At 43.0% G+C, this 17,256-nt stretch overlaps 1 protein-coding gene across 5 annotated transcripts in view; it reads right to left on the reverse strand.

Annotated features, from left to right (window-relative positions):
* The window catches only part of FGFRL1 (fibroblast growth factor receptor like 1), a 352,764-nt gene that overhangs the window by 192,131 nt on the left and 143,377 nt on the right, over window positions 1–17,256 (reverse strand). For 4 of the 5 annotated variants that reach the window (XM_085642607.1, XM_085642608.1, XM_085642610.1 and 1 more), the window contains one exon: window positions 3,398–3,670. In XM_085642607.1, the coding sequence (XP_085498733.1) occupies window positions 3,398–3,670 (273 nt within the window). Of the gene's footprint in view, window positions 1–3,397; window positions 3,671–10,761; window positions 10,796–17,256 lie in introns of those variants that run through there. The other variant, XM_085642609.1, reaches the window with a different exon arrangement.

Genomic DNA, 17,256 nt, shown 5'->3' on the forward strand with positions numbered 1-17,256 from the left:
CAGCCGGCAGACAAGTCATACAGTTGTGGCGGACTAAGACCAGACAGATGGGATGGAAAGGGAGACTAGCTCAACAAACCCCCCTGTGGCAGGGTACGTGCCTCAGGTCTGCTACCGCACTGAGAGGGTTTCAGGGATGGGACCTGGTTGGGATCTCGACCCTATGAGATGTTATGAAGGGTGCCACGTTAAAATCAGTTCAACAATTACAAACTGATTTCGGCCTCCACAAGTCACAATCTTATACATTTTTACAGCTCCGACACGCACTCTCCCCCAAGATCCGTAAAATGGAAGCCCTCCCGGAGTTTTAGCCATTGGAGGACCATCTGTTAATTAGGGGACCTCGAACTACATAAAATTAGGCAAATTTATCAAACACTGACGACACACACCCCCAGTACTCTGAATTGACGGATGACGATTGGGCCGAAGCGATAGCCAGCCCAGAGGCGCAGCTGTCTCCACACGCTACAGGCTCATCCAGTTTAAATATTTGCATCAAGTTTATTACACTAGGTCAAGAAGATTAATAACAACATTTTGGACATTGAATCCAGAATAATATGCGTAGACAAATTCGCAAGGTAACTAATAATGAATAGAGAGAGAATGAGAATTGTTAGATCCAGATGAAGCAGTTATGTAAACACTTGCAATGAGATACAGTTGAATACTATGGGAAATTCCATATACGATAACAAAAGTGGGGTAAATATTTGAACGAAATGAAACTCTTATGAAAGATCATTTCAATAAAAATGTGGTACATCAAGGTGATGTTTAATGATGTTGATTTATAATGTATGAATGATAAATAACAGCAGTTATTGAATTTCTAATGTCGATGAATCAAACAGCAACACTGATTTGTCAAGTGGCTTCCATCCTGTATGACGGAAATGTAGAATGGAGATAGGCAGGCCATAGGATTGCATATAATGGAGTTGTAAATGATGCCTTTTGTGATTGCATTATGGACATTATATTGATTAGTATTTATATTTTGTTTTTTGCTTTATTACAGCCCTGAGGAAGTCCTGGGGAAGGACGAAACGCGTAGGCTGTAAAGAATTGATTGCTGTAAAGAATTGATGGCTGTTAAGAATTGATGAAATTATTACGAAATTTGTGAAGAAAATGAAATTGCAGAAAAGAATCTTATGAAACTCATGATTGATGCATTTTTTACGAATAAGACTTCAATATTGGAACATCTTTGGAAACTATTGGCTTGTGGACTGAATTTCATCTTTGAATATAATAATTGATTGATGACTTTTGAAGACTGTTTACGCTCCTCTGTTTATGAATACATTTTGTATAAGTGTGGTCTTTAGGCGGTGGACCTCTAAGAGTTGAGCGCATATGACTGTTGAACTATTGTTGATTTCTTACTAGTGCGCACACGGCTTATCCCTTGACTGCTGTTGACAGATAATTTAAGCTTATGTGTGATATGCTGCAAGGATCTGTTCTAAATCCCACCCTGTTCAATCATTATGTGGCTTCTTTGACCAGACTCATTCAATATTTCAATCTGACTTGCATGAGCTCGAAATTACTGGGAACTCTGATACGACCAGCAGAAATGTTCACAGTGGCCTCATGGCTGTGTCAGTTTGGATGACACAACTTCCTAAATTTAAATTCTTGAGGGAATAAAAATGAAGTTCTGGTTCTTGGTGGCCCTCCTATCTGGTCTCATTGTGGTAGCCAGAATTAGGATATTATCCCACACCAAAGAGATTTATAAGAAAATGTGTAGGTCTGCTTTGATGACGATTTATCCTTTAAAATCCAGATCGCTAAGGTCTAGTCATCATGCTTTTATTATCTCAAAGTTCTGAAAATCATTCTTCATTTTCTACTGGTGAGATCACATTTTAATACTCCGCAAGCGGATGTTGCCTCTCATTTGGACCATGCCAAAGTCTTGAACTTAAGTCTTAATAATAGGTTCAAAATGCTACCGCCTGCCTCTTGATTTAACTGACTAAGACCAGTTCTATTTCCGAACAATGAAAGAAGCTCTACGCGTTGCCTGTTTGTAAACATGTTATTTTTAAGAGCGCCTATTTCTCAAAAATCTTCAAAACAAGAGCCCATCTGTTCATTCTTGGTCGAAGAATGAAAGTCAATGTAAGTCGGGTTGCCTTTCCTTATCAAGTAGCTAATCTTAGGGAAACTCTGCCTTTTGATCTTCGTGTAGTTAAGGAGTACATGCTTTCAAGGAAAACAACTCAAGATTAGGCCTGGGCGAAGCACTACGCTACGCTCGCGTAGTTTGCGAAGTTCGCGCTACTTCGCACTACGCGAACTGCACGTAGCACAGTGCGAACACGCGTAGCGTAGTGTTGCGGTCATTTTTTGCTTGCTCGCGGTCCTCAACGTCAAGTTGGCGACCGCGAGCAAGCAAAATGACATCCTGGCGAGACTTTTTCCTTGTTCGCGATCGCGAGCATGGAAAATAAACCTCCCGGCGAGATTCCCAACGCGAGGAGGTCAGGTTTCTCATTGCGAGGGGTCGCGTATGCTCGCGACTGCTCGCGATGAGAAACTACCAGTTCGCGTTGAGAAAGCTGCCGCTCGAGTAAAAATCTACTCGAGCAGCAGAAAACTACAGCTCGCACTGTGCAAGATGCCATTTTCAATGATTGCACAGTGCCGGTTGCTTGTCCGCACTGTGCAATCATTGAAAACAACATCTTGCACAGTGCGAACATGTTACTACGCAGTTCGCGAAGTGCTACGCGTAGCTCGCGTAGTGCGAACTTCACTTTGCGTAGCTTCGCGAAGTGCTACTTCGCGAACTACGCCCACCCTTACTCAAGATATGGTTATTCTTGCTGTAAATGGGTTTGAGACACTTGCGGTATAATTTCAAGCTTAAGGACACATGCTTTAGAAACATAAATAAGTACACAAGTAAGTAAAATGTTATTCTTATATTAGAGAGCTGATGGGTTTTAAAATGTGCTGAAAAGTTTTTAAATTGGTTGGCTGCAAGTATCTCTTACTTGCAGTAATTGGCTATTTCGGGAGGTATGCTTAGTCCTTAAAGTAACTATTTGCACGAAACATGAAACTTTATGCAGGAGACTCGATACCTGAAGGATAAAGCAAACCAAGCGGGAAGCGAAGAGGCACTTTGTTTTTAACAGTCAACCATTTGTGAGTTATATCAATTATGGAGAAATCAGTAACAATTGTTGGGAACAGAAATGTAACGAACCAGGCAATATTGTAATATATGTTGATGATATATCACCAATAACTCCAGCAGAATATGGAGGTTAATGATGGCCAACACTATATGCTCCAACATCTCTATACAATGAAAAGCAACATACATTTATGTCTAGGACCATATGAAGCAGAACTGCTTTTAACTCACCAATAACGATTAGGGTGTAATTCACGTTGACACTCCCAAAGCCATTGGTGGCTTTACAGATGTAGGTCCCTGCGTCTTCGCTCTCAACTTCCTTAATCTTCAGACCCTGCTGGAGGACGCGGAACCTGGTCCAGCCACTGTGGATGTTCCGTCCACCTTTCATCCACATGGTAAGAGGAGGCGGGTCCCCAATGACGGGGCACAGTAGCTTAATGGTTCTTCCTAGTCTAACAGATTGTCGGTGGATCACTTTGTCTGCAATTTGTGGTGGTCCTGCAGACAAGGAGATAAAAGATTGTTTTTTATTTTTTAAACATTCCTAGTGAAATTAACTTTATTGTAAAGATTATTACACGAAAATAGTTTACATGTCTGTATAACACTCAGAGATCATGAACAATAGCTACATTTGAATGTTTAATACCTGATGTACCAGTCTTGTCATATTTCACTCGAAACCCTCTCTCCCAAAATCAGGCATTCTGTTACCATCCACTGCTGTGTTTTTTGGTGTACTCGTTGTACAGGATTTTAGTGTAAAATGTGCAGAAAAATCAATAAGTGCAATGTGAGAATATTTTTGAAAAGTTCAGAGCCTGTGAATCCTTAGGCACCGATCTGTGTTTAAAGGGTTTATTTTAAAAGGCTACGTTTCAATATGAACACCTGTGCCCCAATGTCGACTACCGGTACCTCCTACATTGAGCAGGTCCTTGTGCCAGCTCCCCCTGCGACAGTTCTCCTGCCCAGCTTCCCCGCAGTCAGCTACCCTCTACTGCCTGTCTACCTCCTGCCCTCTGTTTGTGCCTCCTCTGATCATCTGTCTTTGCTTGAGTCCAGTTTTGCTTTTCTGCTTGTTGTTTTTCTGCCCTTTGTTTTGCCCTCTCCTGCTCTGCCTTTCTCTGCTCGTGTTGCAACCCTCTGTTTTATCTTTTCTGCTTATTTTCTGCCCTCTGTTTTGCCTTTTCTATTCGTTTTTCTGCCCTCTGTTTTGCCATTTCTGCTTGCTTGTTTTTCTGCCCTGTTTGTAGGTTCATTGGGCAGAATCCTTTGCAGATTCCTCCCACACTCCAAGCAGAACGCAACTCATTCCCCATTTTAGATCCCGTAATGGTCCAGTCAAAAGTATTCCCTGAATGAGTCATGGGTCAAGCGATTCAGCCAATAGGACTGGCGAAACAGCAACGATTCATGGTACATTTCGGTCGAGTAAGACAGCTGAAATGTATGAAAACAGGAAGACCCATGATTCAAGTTAGTGTTTTTTCGGCTGAATCTTTCGACTGGAGTAGCAGAAACCACATGAGTGCAGGAATGTTGTCTGCCATGCTTACAAGGAGCAAAGTAGCTACATTTCTTGTCAATCAATGCTACATTTAAGAACGCTGGTGATTCACCCATTGAGGAAGAATGAACCTCAACAGCAGAGATAAACCTTGGACATGCAATTAAATAGATAGTTTATTTAGGACCCACATTATTGTAGAACAAAGCGAATACAAATTCTAAACATAGTATGCAAAATCGTCTCTTCATACTGCATAACCTGATGGAAATTCCGGTGGACGAGTGACAAACAGTTGTCATTGCATATAGCTGTGATATAAGGTTTTTTCTGTACACTCCACGGGTAAAAAAATACCAGCTGGGACAAATATAAGTCACTAGAAACCCAAAACAATTTCCAAAATGCAGCAGGAATAAAATGGATTTTCCCCAATTAATTTGATTATATATCCAAAATCCTATGTTCTGCCAACATAATCTGAGAAAATACATGTCTGTTTGGCTAAGTGCAATTTCCACTAGGTTGGCCATTTAGGAGGCAATACTGTTTTTTGTTGAATGAAACACATTGAAAAAACAATATGCTCATAGTACATAAATGTATATAGGTAGAGACAGAAAAAAAGAACGAGCAAGACAAATCCATATGTACAAGTACAGCATTTATCTATCTTTTGTTCACATTGTTTCTTCAGCTACCACTGCACCCTTAGTCGCTTGTTTTAGCACAGTGTTCTATTTAAGTGGGAATGGCCAAGAGGTGTGCCGGAGGCTCACAGGACTGGGTCTTTGTGTTTTTTATTGAACATTCAGTCCAAAACAGCCCACTTAAAATAAAAAACTTCTATAAATACAGGTACAGGCAAAGGTCCCTGGTCCCCATATTTAACCCGGAAGTGGCTAAAAAAAAGTCACACCCAGTAGGAGATGCGCTTTAGAAGAGTTGCTAAAGCCTTATGGGAACAGCAAACATTCCGCTGACGAAGGGACCCCGAACGGAAGACCATTTGTGAGACTAAAATGGAGTGTGTTGTTAAAGGCAAGGGAGGAACGTACTTTCCTTCAAAGCAGGGAATGACTTCCTCGCAACAAGAACGGTGAAAATGAAATCTCGTCCAGTTCTAGAGGAGGTGACCAGGCAAAATTCATCTTGTCCCATCACTCCTATAGTTCAGGAAAGACTGTAAGACCAACCTCTTAAAAGAGCACCTCATTTACCAATAACAACCCCCAATTCCGTACAATGCACCACGCCGAACCCCACTTCCATCCTTAGGGTTTATACAGGATGTTTATCATCTCCACTCCACTGCAAGAGAATTCCTGTGATTCCAGTCATCTGTTCTTTCCCAGGTTGGTTCATACTATACAAATCAAGACACCTATAAACATGTACAGGCTACCCTGCTTTCACTGTATCCTGGCGTACCTCTATCAGCACTCAATGCTCTACATACACAGCAGGTACAGCGAAAAACAATCCGTTTAAGGTTTCATGTAGTTCTCAACAGTAGTATATTTGTGTGGGGTCTCCGCCATCTCAATCATGTTTCATTGCATCAGCAATGTAAACAATGTGCTTGCCTCAAGAAAGCAAATTACTGGACCACACAGCATGGCTTTCTCTGAACCACAGAGGCGAACAATTACAGCAAGTCACCTTATCAGAAACTCCCCAAACAGACCTGGTCACATGTGCAAACAAAAGACAGAGTACATGGTTGGAGATGGGCAAGGTACAGAGGAGTTAGAACCTGGAGCACTTGAAGACAGAGCAGCCAGTTATTGGAAGCAGCACTCTTGCATTTGCGGGTTATTAACCAGTCAAATCAGGATGACTTTTTTCTGGCATATGAGCCTATCCATGAGATCTTATATAATTTGTTAATTTCAAATACTGCTTTCAAGTATTTGGAGGACAAGACGTAAGCAAAGATTTGCATCTTCCCACCAAAATCCTCAGGTCCATCCGCAATGCTCCGATACAGTCTGCTAAACTAAGAATACAAGGAAGAAAAATGAAGCCAGATCCATGATGGTACAAAGATCATGTCGGGAGGCATACGTCAATGAAGGGCAAAACCAAATCATCTTCTAACTTTTAAACCCACACGGCACCAAAAAATCAAATCATCCAGTTGATTTAATTCCCATACTTATACTTACTACATCTTCAAAACTGCAAAGTGTCCTCCAGCAGCCATAAACTGGTGCGCCTAAATAAATTAAATGATATGGCACAATGTGGCATCTTCCATAAATCACATGCTATTGGTTTTCTGTTTCTACAATATATAGACCTGTTTTAAAGTGTAACTCCCAACAACAACAAAATCTCTATGCAAACAAACACTCCTCTCGGATATTTCTATTAAACATGTTAGATATCCCATAAAGGAGAACTACCTTAGAATAATGCAGTAAACAGTACCAACAACCTGCCATTTTATAATAAAAAGGTTCTCCTTCTAACCTTTCCGCAGTAGAACTTGTGACCCAGAAAGCAGTCAAGGAGACACATTTTTCTTTCTTTTTCCAAGCCTCATGGCCCTTTGAGCCACATCATGGCAGATACATTTTGTACCTCATTCCTGATGGCCCAGGAAGTGGTCCTCATCTCGAAGCATTAAATGGGCATTTATTTTTATTTTTTACTCCCAACGCGGTTGCTTGTGGCACTCTGCTGTAAAAAGTGTTACACTAGAACAGAAATCTCACTCATTCACAGGCCGAAGTCAAACCATGCTACCCATGTAAATTTGTCTTAGAATATTATGCTGTGTCAAATTACACAAACTCCACAGCAGGTATCCTGTTTGCACACTGGAGGGTTATCGCGGTGGGAGAGCTAAATCGTCTGCTGTATTTTTGGGTCCCCTGGGCACACGCGCATGAGGAAGCTAACTTCAACAGTTAAACTTTATCTCCCCTCAACCCATTGTACGAGGACAAATGTGGTCATTTATTGGGCTGCTCTGAGAATATGAGCAACAGGAATCTCAACATCGCCATGCTGCATGAAAGGAAGCATGCTCCACCTGTTTGCTGCAGCAGCTGGGATGCATCCAACTTGTGCCCCACTCCTGTCCACCACCATGAAGTCTAGCAAGCGGCGCCACTTGGCCCCACAAGCCCGCATATGTCACGTCAGAGGTTTTGGCTGCTCAGCTCAAGCAGCAGCAGAGAGGCGATGGAACACCAACAATTTCCAAAAAGGCAACTTTAGCAGACTGCTCCAGCACATTTAAATTTTCTACGGCATCTTTAATGAAAGGGAACCAATAGCACAACAACTAAGTTGGTTACTGCATTGTTTGACCTTTGCATTTTTCTAACAGATAATTTGAGCTGCAATTCCACAGCATTTGCTACCTTAAAACGGGTACAATCCAAGACCCACAAGCCCATCGCTTGCTGTTCCTGTCATCTGCATTAAATATTGCCTAGCTGGAGATATCAAGCTATGAAAGTGGTTTTTTTTTTATTTCAAGGGATATAACTATATTTGAAAATATACAAAACATATAAACATAGAATGCCAAGTTAGAACAATGCATAATATTCTCGGGAGATGTAGAGTTCGACCTCACTTCGACAGTTTGATCTGAGTATGTGTAGGATATAACCCAATAAATGTCTTAAGTGTGATACTGCATTGGCTAGGACTAAGCAAGCATGGTTTGGGCTTCACGCTATACAATTCTCATAGATACAGCGGTGGTGTATGGAGTGGTCCCTTCCGTCTCATGCATTACTGAAAGTGATGTGTGAATTGGTCATACTAACCACCTTTATCTTTACTTTTTCCAGCATCAACAGGAGATTTCTAGTGCCCCCATACTGACTTGCGCCATACCTCCTCATGGCCTATATAGTCGCGCCAATCTGAGAGCGAAAACTGGCGTAATAAGTCACTCACTGGAAACACTGAAGAGACTTCTTGAGTTAGGGCAAGAAACGTGGCTTGACACTTATTTCGTTTGTTAGCAGTAGAATAGCTTGTTCTGTTACAGGTCACACGCCTGAGTCCTCAACAAAGCATTTCAACCACTTAATGCTAATAGAAGAAGTTTAATTTATTTGAATAATACTTATTAGTATTGTTATTATTAATATAATTACAGCACCTTAAGAAAGACCGAAACGAAGAGACAGTGCTTATGTTTGTGATTTTTTGCCCATTTTTCACGGTGGTGTACAGCTCTTCGGCCTTGGAATAATGCATTTGCCTGAACAATTGGCAGTCCATGTGCGGCTGTTGTAGTTGTCTTTAAGATTAACGTGGCCCTGCCTCTCTCCGCTCCCCCAGCCGCCCGTCGTTTCCCCCAGTGACATAACTCGTGAAACATGTGATTTCAGCAACGCATTCCTGCCTGGCCTTGAACCACTTAGAATTCTAACCTGGGGAGGAGGACACGGTTCGTTCCAATGGGCCGTTCTGCGGCCTGACTAACTGGAAGTCTCCCTTAAACTTCACATATGGCGAGCATACTGGGCCCTGCTCTGGGTCCTGGGAGACCATTTGCCCTAGTGCAGTTCAAAGCGAACTTTATTAACACATTAAACATAATTACACAGAGGAAATTCCAAGGAAGGTTGGACAGCTTGGACAGTTTTCTGGAATGGTGCGTAATTTATAATATCCACATAGTATACTGTGGAGTTTAAGAAGATGCAAGGTAACTTTTAGGAGCCCCAGGGGTTATGTTTGCCTTTATTACTTAATACAGAACACGAACATTTTCTCTAAAGAGGGGGGCTTTTTGGAGCACTGCTTTGCCAAATTGGGTATGCTGTTTTGAATCAAAGCACCCTTTGGTTGTAAATGAGCAGAGTGGCAGGTTTATTGCTTGAATGTATTAAGACATACCGGCCTTTACCCGGAGTAGGCCCAAGGGCAGTGTAGTCAGCATTCAACATTATGACTACTTTTCATATACCTCTTCCTGTCTGAGACAGAGTCCCATTCTGGTTCTACCTTGTTTAGAGGAAGTCTTACCGCCTATCAGATAAGAAAACACGTCATGAGAAATAAAGTTATTTGTTACACATCACACAATTTGGTCAAATGGGAAAGCCGCAATTTGAACAAAGGTTCCAAAGTTCTAAAGGTCACGACACAACCAAGTCCTGACGCATTCATGCATCTTCTCACCCATTTAATTTTGCACTAAGTAGCCAGATTTGGTGGTACAGAATACTACTGTACCCACTGCAGCAGCCTCCATTTGACCACATTGCCTAATGTTTACACCACTGTTGTCCGCTCAGTCTTATCCTATGCTGTTGAAATGGTTATTATTGAGCTGGGTAACTATCAGGGTTCAATAAGCCCCCGGTGTCACCGCACCTGACGTCTGCGCCACTGCTTTTAACAGCCACAAGACAGCAACACCTGGGAGAATGTGAACTTTACAAATATGCATGTTACGTGACAGTGGTGTGTCGAGTTAGATCGTGGATCTGTATAAAATGACTGTATCGTCTCATGTCATTTGTTTTTTTATTCACTAGAAACGGTTGATGATCGTTCACGTTTTTACCCAACTCGATGCAATGATTTGGAACTTGTAGGCTAAGGTAAGTCACAACCAAGGGGAATGTAAGTGGCAAGAAATATACACAAACTACTTATGTTTTCAGCAAACCTGGTTTGGTTTTGTTCTACAGAAAACACATTCGAACAGTTACTTCGGCACCACAGTGAACCATTATTGGCTTCAAAGGCTGGGGTGAGCCCAGGTAGGCCACAGCTCCGGGCAACGCCAATATTAGTGGGCTCCAACTTTGTATTTACAGTTGCAAATCACTGCAGTCCTTGACGCAGTTTACCAGAGCGAACCCTCTGAATGTGCTCTAAAGTATTTTGCCACCGACTGTGAAGAGGCCTTCCTAGCAGCTGCTCCTCGGCCTGTGGGCTGGCTCCCCGCTCGCACAATATCCCTGCACCGATTTTATTTCACTCACTCAACGATAGGCCGCCCGCCCGCCCGCCTCTGCAACGATAAGCGCCAGCCCAGACGGCCCCGGGCCGTGTTTGTAAACAGAGATCAACGCGGCAGATTCGGACCACCCACCCGTCTCAAACGCTGTCATCTTCAGTTATTGCTTCGGAGTCCTGGCAATCATGCCTCCCCGGGTAATCTATGCATCTCACCGTATGGAGGCTTATGGCAACCAGACCGCGCAGGTCATTGTCACATACGTGCCCGTGCGTTAACGTGCGCGTGCGGCTGCCATGACAGGCGTCGGTGACGTCTTCTAAACGGCCCTGCGTAAAACAGCTGCCGTCTCATGAGGTCCCAGAAGCCTTCGCGCCAGCACCACTAGCAAGGCAAGCCGCTCATGTTTATGAGGTCAGGCATGTGTCAGACTTAACCTGGGCCCACTGGTTAATATGGTTATGGGAGCAGACAGTTTAATAAGTAAATTACCTTCTCTTCGTATTCGGGGCCTTACAAAGAAAGCAAGAAAAGCTGAAAATTGCAAGTGTCACAGTGTATGTCTGCAGAGAAAAAATAAATGGCGCTGGAAAAGTGGTTCCCTCACCTAAAAGAAAAAAAAAAAAGAAATTATCTCAACTCAGGACAGATGACCTGATTTCCTAACCCTTGCCCTGGGTTAAGATGATCTTAAAATGTGTTAAGGCAGAAATGGCAGTCTTCTGACATTTTTAAACTCGATGAAGTTTTCTTAAGAATGTCATTGGCGAACGCCCTTCGTAAATGAGACATTTCTCATGTCTTATTAAAGTCTTTTAAGTCTTAAATGATGCCCTATACTGTCAGAAATGTTGGTTATGTTACCAAATAAACTGACTTACTTTCATGTTATATTGTCCTGAGTCAGGCACAGTTTGTGACGCGAGGCCATGGTATTTTCGGGATGTTGCGCCATTTAGAACAAACAGGACCAAGCTCCTTGCAGCCTCATTAGGAGGCACTTTGGACAGAAACCGCATCTGTGAGTTGCTAGTTCAAATTCTTGCACTGCCGTTTTAAGCAGAAAGGTGCAACTTTCTTCAAATGCAAGCAGTTATATCAAACATTTTAATTATTTTGCATAAATGAAACATTTTAATACTTTTTCATTTAGCCACTGATCCACAGGAATTGAGTGTGCCGAGAGACAAGCACATCACTAGCGAATCCTCATAAGGGCTGACATAACACATCTCAGAAGCTTTGAAGCGTAGCTCTCATAATGCTGCTTCTGTTCATTATGCAGTCCTGTTACAGGAGAATACTATTTAAAAGAGCGTGTCAGCTCCAGCCATGACAAATATGTGCAGGTTTTACACATGAGCAATGTGTGCAAGTCTATTCATGAATCATTTTTGCTAGCCCTGTGAAAAATGATGGCAACTCTTGTCACTAACTTTGTTTACGAGTCTTTTCAGGAGATACATGTTCAGGTTCTGGCAAGAAATACCAAAAGGCCCGAAGCAGAGCATGAGAGTGTGATGCCTAAGGTAAACAAAGAGGGGAAGCCTGACATAAAAAAAAAAAAAAGACAATGAAGCCTGGCAGGAGCCACGAGTGAGGTCTGACAAAAGCGAAGAACCCAACACCTGACATGGACAAAGAGAGTGAGGTCTGACATAAACAAAATGGCTAAAAAAACTAAAACCTGATATGAGTAAATGAGGAAAACAACAACTAAGAGATGGAAATGCTTGAATTAATGTCAGCAACAGGTAATTACTCCGGATATTATTGCCTGTCATCGTTTTGTTGCTTATAGTACCATTACAGACAAGTAACAAACATATGCAAATGCAAGAGTACCACCATTGCTTGACCTGCTACGCCACTTCCTCTCTTAGCAGAAATACAAGCAACCGGAGATACATTTTTCGTCATTCGTGCAGCTAGAGTTCCTGCAGCACAGTGAACTTTGGTGTCCACTAAGTGGTCCAGCAGTATCCAATGGATCCAGATAAGATGACCACTGCGATGAGTATTTTCTTCAAAACTCACTATGCAGCGTTTATTAAAGCCCAGGCTTTTCGAATGTTCTGAACGTGGACAACCCCAATGAACCACATTCAAATTAGGAAGAAAGTTAAAAAAAGCCATTAACATAACATTTCACCATCAAATAAATCGTAGCCGGCTCAAGCTTCCACCAATAGCTGTTGAACTGCCCTACCCACGTTACTTTGGTACGTGTTTCCTCTTCAGCCGACATGCAGAGATTAGCAGGTCTATGCTTATAATGGAAAACAAACCATAACACTACAAGTCCCAGCATGCAGAGAACAGTTGAATGAAAAAAGCAGAACTGACTGAAAGTTATACATGAGTTTAGTTCAATGGGAAGATGGCAGAGTGAATAAATGCTCATTGTTGGCTCTGCTGTTAGCTGCAGGTTGAATCTGAATCCCAGCAAGGGCAATTGAGCCTTCAATATTTTTGAAGTTGGTAAAGTGAATAAATTAGTTTCTAATAACAGCTGTTGCTAATAGTCATTAGAAATGGTATTTTTGACAACTGTGCCCTTCCGCACAAATTAGACACGGTCTACCACTGTGCACTCTCCACCAACAGACATGCCAACACATCAAACTGTCAATACCAAGTCAGGAATGCTGAACGAGACCGCAAAACAACACTCTATTAAGAGGTCAGCTGTGTGATGAGCACCTCTTGCTAGCATAAGAAGTTGCAGGAAACCCTCCAACCACTACGGGCCCTCCCACTGCCTCTTAATTTGAGACGAGGAGCCATTCTGCAAAAAGCAGAGCTCTATAGCCAACCATAAAACAGGCACCTGCATGTAATAGATAATCACTGTAATTGCAGGTCGTACATTTAGTGAGGTTTGGTATTATTGGTATACATTTAATTCATTTCATGTAATTTTATGATGTCATTGACAACATTTCCTATGACAATGTCATGTATGACTAAGGCTCCCAGTTTCCAGTTTATATGGATTTTTACATTTGAAAGCAGACAGAAAATAATGTGTTTCCTGTCTGTAGTTATTTTTAAAAGCAGAAAAACAGGATAAAATGTCCTTAAATACAGGCATATGTTAACATATATATGGAATATAACGCTAATATGTACATATGGGTGTAGTGTTTTCTCATATGTAGCTGCTTAATTTGCTAAAACGTGACAGGTATCCGCATATGAATGCAGATCTAAAAGTTAAATAAATGGGAAAATATACAATTTTATGACTTCATTTACTCTCAAAACACAAACTAAATATGTATAAATACCAACAAGACAGCGCAAAAAAAATATGTATAAATATAGACGGAAATGTTAAAAATACCATAAAACTGTAGCCCTATGTTTGATTACGTAGTACTCCTATTAAGTTTGAAAACATGGGAGGTCTGTAAAAAAATGAAGTATCCCTCATCACTGGTACTACATACATTTAAAGAAAATAAATACGAGACTCGTGTACACATGATTGAATTAACATTCAACATTTTAAACCTACGTTTAAATTCCACTCAAAAATAAACATTCCTCTGCTGTAAACTGCTAGATCAGGGAAACTGGAGACGAAAGAAAACACGCAGCCAGAATTTTTTTAACCTTAAAACATGCTTACGTTTTGGGTCTTGGCTGCGACACATGCTACCGGGGGAACTACAACAGCTCTGGCGGTGCACATTTCCGTCCCGCTGGAACCCTGACCCCCGGTAGCAAGGTTCAGGCCTGGGTAAAGTGTAACCAGCCCCCTGCTCTGTGGCAGCCCCTGTAAACCGAGGTTTGTTTACTTTGCTTTTCCTCTCGCTGGGCTTGGGATCGAGCTGGGAAGATAAAGAGGCTGAGCCATTTTACAAGTCCAAGTGCACAGTGAGAAAATCATCTCATCTTGGAAATCTGCTAATTAGCGTCGGTCACTCAATATGGGAGGACATTCTGGGGTTAACTCTAGGGGAAGGGTGTTGGCAAGATCACTCCAGTCATCGTAGGGGTCCCACAAGGTTCTTCTCTCCCACCCACTCTCTTGAATTTGTTCATGGAGCAACTAACGGAAATCCTATTTTCATTAAACAACCACATCACTTGTACACTGATGATATCCAACTTCACCTGAAAGTCTCCTGCCCTAAAGATATCCGATCCCTCAACTTCGCTCTCCATATCGAAAATTGGCTGTCGTGCAACCACCTCAAACTTAACACTCTAAAAACCGAATTCCTCCTAATCGTACCACCTAATCAATCACCCATCATCAACGAATGGATGAAACAACTAACAGTGTTCAATTGCGCCCCACAAATTATCAATTCAGCAAGATCACTGGGAATAACTCTTGACACAAGCCTTAATATGCAGAAGCACATTAGGGCTGCCACTAAAACAGCAAACCTCTAAATGAACATTTTAAGAAAATGTAAACCCTTCCTCCCTCACAACGACTTCAAGTCTGTCGTCCGAACCCTAGTGATCCCCAGTTTGGACTATGGATGTGCTACCCTTTCTGGTCTGCCAAGATCAAAAATAGCCCCATTAAGGGTCTCCCTTAACTCTCCACACGCCCGCGCCTCCACAACGCAGGGATCCGCGACAAAGCACTGGACTGGACCGCCTCCTTCCTCACCGGCAGAACCCAGAGTGTCCGCCTCCCCCTTTCCACTCTAAAGACACCAAGATCATCTGCGGCGTACCCCAAGGATCGCCCCTCAGCCCGACACTCTTCAACATCTACATGGCACCACTCGCCAACATTGCTAGATCGCACAACCTCAACATCATCTCATACACCGGCGACACGCAGCTGATCCTCTCCCTCACCAAGGCCCCCACCACCACCAAATCCAACCTCCACGAAGGAATGAAGGCCATCGCCGAATGGATGACGATCAGCCGCCTGAAACTGAACTCGGACAAGACGCAGGTCTTCATCATCGGATCCACCCCCTCCGCTTGGGATGACTCAAGGTGGCCGGCCGCACTGGGAGCTGCGCCGACGCCCACTAACCACGCACGCAACCTGGGAGTCATCCTGGACGCCGCACTGTCAATGACCCAGCAAGTGAACGCCGTCTCCTCCTCCTGCTTCAACACCCTCCGCATGCTCTGCAAGATCTACAGATGGATCTCCACCGGTACCAGAAGGACAGTCACCCAGGCCCTCCTCAGCAGCAGACTGGACTACGGCAACGCTCTCTACGCAGGAACATCAGCCAAACTCCAGAAACTACTACAACGCATACAGAACGCCTCTGCACGCCTCATCCTCGACATCCCCCGCCTCAGCCCTATCACAGCCCACCTGAAAGACCTACACTGGCTCCCCGTCAACAAGAGGATCACCTTCAAGCTCCTCACCCACGATCACAATGCTCTCCACAACACTGGACCAGCGTACCTCAACAAACAACTCACCTTCTACACCCCAAACCGCCAGCTTCGCTCCGCTAACCTCGCCCTCGCCACCGTCCTCCGCATCCGTCGAGCGACCGCCGGCGGCAGATCGTTCTCTCACTTCCCTGTAAAAACCTGGAACACCTTCCCCATCCGCCTACGCCAGACCAAGGACCTGCTGGCCTTCAGGAGACTGCTAAAGACCTGGCTGTTCGAGCAGTAGCAGCATCCACGCCCCCCCCCCCCCCCCCCAGTGCCTTGAGACCATCACGGATGAGTTGTGCGCTCTACAAATGTACTGAATGATTGATTTATTGCTGCAAGGATCATCACGGGATCATAAAGAAACAAACACATCACCCAGATCTAAAATTCCTCAACTGGCTCACCTATGAAGCAAGAAAGTAATTGAAAATTGATTGCATGACCCAAAAAGCTTTACACTTCAACACCCCAAGCTATCTCGCTCAGAAACTTGAACTTTCCGGCGGCGCAAGATCCTCTAGAAGCTCCAGCACTTTACTGCTGAAACCACAAAGATTCTTCAAAAAGAAAACCTACAGCAGAGCCTTTTCTGGCATCACACTGATAATTTGGAACTCCCTCCCACCCACCCCACGAAATAAGAATGTACCCTTCTAACACATCTTTCAAGAAAGAAGTCAAACTTTTATTCATGAACAAATTTCTACCACAGACCTAAAGAACTCCTATCTTCGAGTATACTAGGATTCGTCAATGCATACTGTTCGCTTGTTTGGCTGCCGGCTTTTTGTTTTCTTGTTGTTTTCTCTGTTTCAGCATTGAGGTAACACCACCTGTATCTAGGATGCTGCCTAGTACTGTTCAATTGCATACAACGTCACTACTGGTAATGCTCACATGGCATGCTGCTGTCTATTTGTCTTAACCTTTGAGGTGTCACCACCCCATCTAGGGTGTTGCCTTAGACTGTATTTTACTAGTTTACGACATTATTACTAGTACTCGCTTTATACGTTTTTGTGTTTTCTGATCCCTCTGTCTCAACAATGAGGTGTCACCATCCTCTTCTAGAGAGTTAAATTGAACTGTATTCTTAGAGATTATGAGAATATTGTTTTTTCACTTCTTTGCCCTCGATCATTTGTAAAGCCCTCTGATACCTGAGAGGGTCATGTTCGCGTTATATAAAACTTTCCAAATAAATAAATACATGCTAATATTTCAGAATAGGAAAGTGGGAGATTT

This window comes from Triturus cristatus, chromosome 2_2 (assembly GCF_964204655.1).
Source record: "Triturus cristatus chromosome 2_2, aTriCri1.1, whole genome shotgun sequence".
NCBI lineage: Eukaryota > Metazoa > Chordata > Amphibia > Caudata > Salamandridae > Triturus > Triturus cristatus.